Source organism: Octopus bimaculoides, chromosome 6 (genome assembly GCF_001194135.2).
Source record: "Octopus bimaculoides isolate UCB-OBI-ISO-001 chromosome 6, ASM119413v2, whole genome shotgun sequence".
NCBI lineage: Eukaryota > Metazoa > Mollusca > Cephalopoda > Octopoda > Octopodidae > Octopus > Octopus bimaculoides.
The window spans coordinates 53,438,289-53,440,321 of NC_068986.1; the positions used below are offsets into that span (position 1 = coordinate 53,438,289).

General features: G+C 40.4%; 1 protein-coding gene across 1 annotated transcript in view; it reads left to right on the top strand.

The window, feature by feature from the left end:
* LOC106873755 (cysteine-rich PDZ-binding protein) overlaps positions 1-2,033 on the top strand; it is a 21,117-nt gene that overhangs the window by 13,980 nt on the left and 5,104 nt on the right. The window contains exon 3 of the mRNA XM_014921255.2: positions 412-546. Coding sequence (XP_014776741.1) covers positions 412-546 — 135 coding nt within the window. The remainder of the gene's footprint in view (positions 1-411; positions 547-2,033) is intronic.

Consider the following 2,033-nt stretch of genomic DNA (forward strand, 5'->3'; position numbering starts at 1 on the left):
AACTTCATTTATTTATGTCGTGAGAACACCACATAAAATGTGCAATGAGAATGTGGTGTTCTCACTACATAAATAAATGAAGTTTGTACGAAACGTACGTACTGCTATAACCTATTGAATTTTTGTTGCTTTTCTTCAAATATATATATATATATATATATATATATATATGCACACACACACACAAATATACACATGCACACAAAGTCAACTTTTGTATGATTTGAGCTTAAAACATAAAGTGACATAACTCTGCATTTCTGTAGTTTTCAAGCAGTCAGGTAATATTTTTAACTGTTCCTAAGGACATTTGTCTGCATTGCTTAGTTTTATTGACACCATAAATTTTGAAACCAAGCTGCCCATAAACACATGTATATGTCTGACAATCTGAATTTCTTGTGATAACAGAAGGTGGAGGACGTATAATCAATGAAAACAAAGCGCTAACATCAAAAAAGAACAGATACAGCCCTTACAACACATTTCAGAAGTGTCGTATATGCAAATCATCAGTACACCAATCTGGATCACACTACTGTCAAGGTAATTATCCTCATTCATGTATTCCTTTACCCTTGATCCAACCTGTTCCTATCTGAACTTGATACTTGGTGGATTATATATATATATGAACACATAAGGGGTGCAGTAATATAGTAATATAAGGTTATAAGGAAAATAGTTTTTGTGCATGGAAGGTGCACAGGTACAATAAACACTAAAAAAATATACAGAAAATAAACTCCATCCAATGCCAGCGAGGAAAGCTGGTAGTTGATAGCTTCTGTTGCTTAGGTGACCAAGTTAGTAGTGGAGGTGGATGCTCTGAGAGCATAGCTGCAAGAATAAGAACAGGCTGGGCAAAGTTCAGGGAGCTCCTACTTCTGTTAGTAACAAAGGGCCTCTTTCTCAGAGTGAAAGGTAGAGTGTGTGATGCCTGTGTGCAAACAGCCATGCTACATGGCAGTGAAACATGGGCTGTGACTACTGAGAACATGCATAGGCTTGAAAGAAATGAACCTAGTATGCTTTGCTAGATGTGCAATGTCTGTGTGCATGTGTGGCAGAGTGTAAATGTTTTGAGAGAAAAGCTGGGCATAAGAGGCATCAGATGTGGTGTGCAAGAGAGACAACTGTGCTGATATGGTCATGTGATGCGTATGGATGAGGACGACTGTAAATGTGGTGGGAACTTGTGGAAGAGGTAGACAGGAAGACATGGGACGAAGTAGTGAAGCATGATTTTTGAATGTTGGGCTTCATGGAGGAAATGACAAGTGACCAAGATCTTTGGTGATATACTGTGCTTGAGAAAATGCATCAAGCCAAGTGAAATCGTAGTTGTGGCCAATACTGGTGCCACATAACCGGCACCTGTGTCACTAACATGTAAAAAGTACCCCTTGAATGTTGGGCCTCATGAAGGTGATAAGTGACCAAGACCTTTGGTGATGTGCCTTGGTTGAGAAGACTCATCAAGCCAAGTGAAATCATAGTTGTGGCCAATGTTGGTGTTAAGTAACTGGCACCCATGCTGGTGGCATACAAAAAGCACCCATTACACTCTTGGAGTGGTTGGCATTAGGAAGAAGGGCATCCAGCTGTAGAAACCGTGCCAAATCAGATTGGAATCTGGTGCAGCTCCCCAACTTACCAGTTTTCTGTCAAACCGTCTAACCCATGCCAGGCATGGCTGTGTGGTAAGAAACTTACTTCCCAACCATGTGGTTCCAGGTTCAGTCTCACTGTGAGACACCTTGGGCAAGTGTCTTCTGCTATAGCCTTAGGCCAACCAAAGCCTTGTGTGTGGATGTAGTAGATGGAAACTGAAAGAAACCCATTATATTTATGTATATGTATGTGATTTTGTGTCTGTCTCCCCCCCCCCAACCACTTGACAACTGATATTGGTTTGTTTATGTCCCTGTAACTTAGCAGTTCAACAAAGGTGACTGATAGAATAAGTGCCAGGCTTAAAAATAAGTACTGAGGTCAATTCATTCGACTGAAAGTTCTTCAAGGTGTGCTCC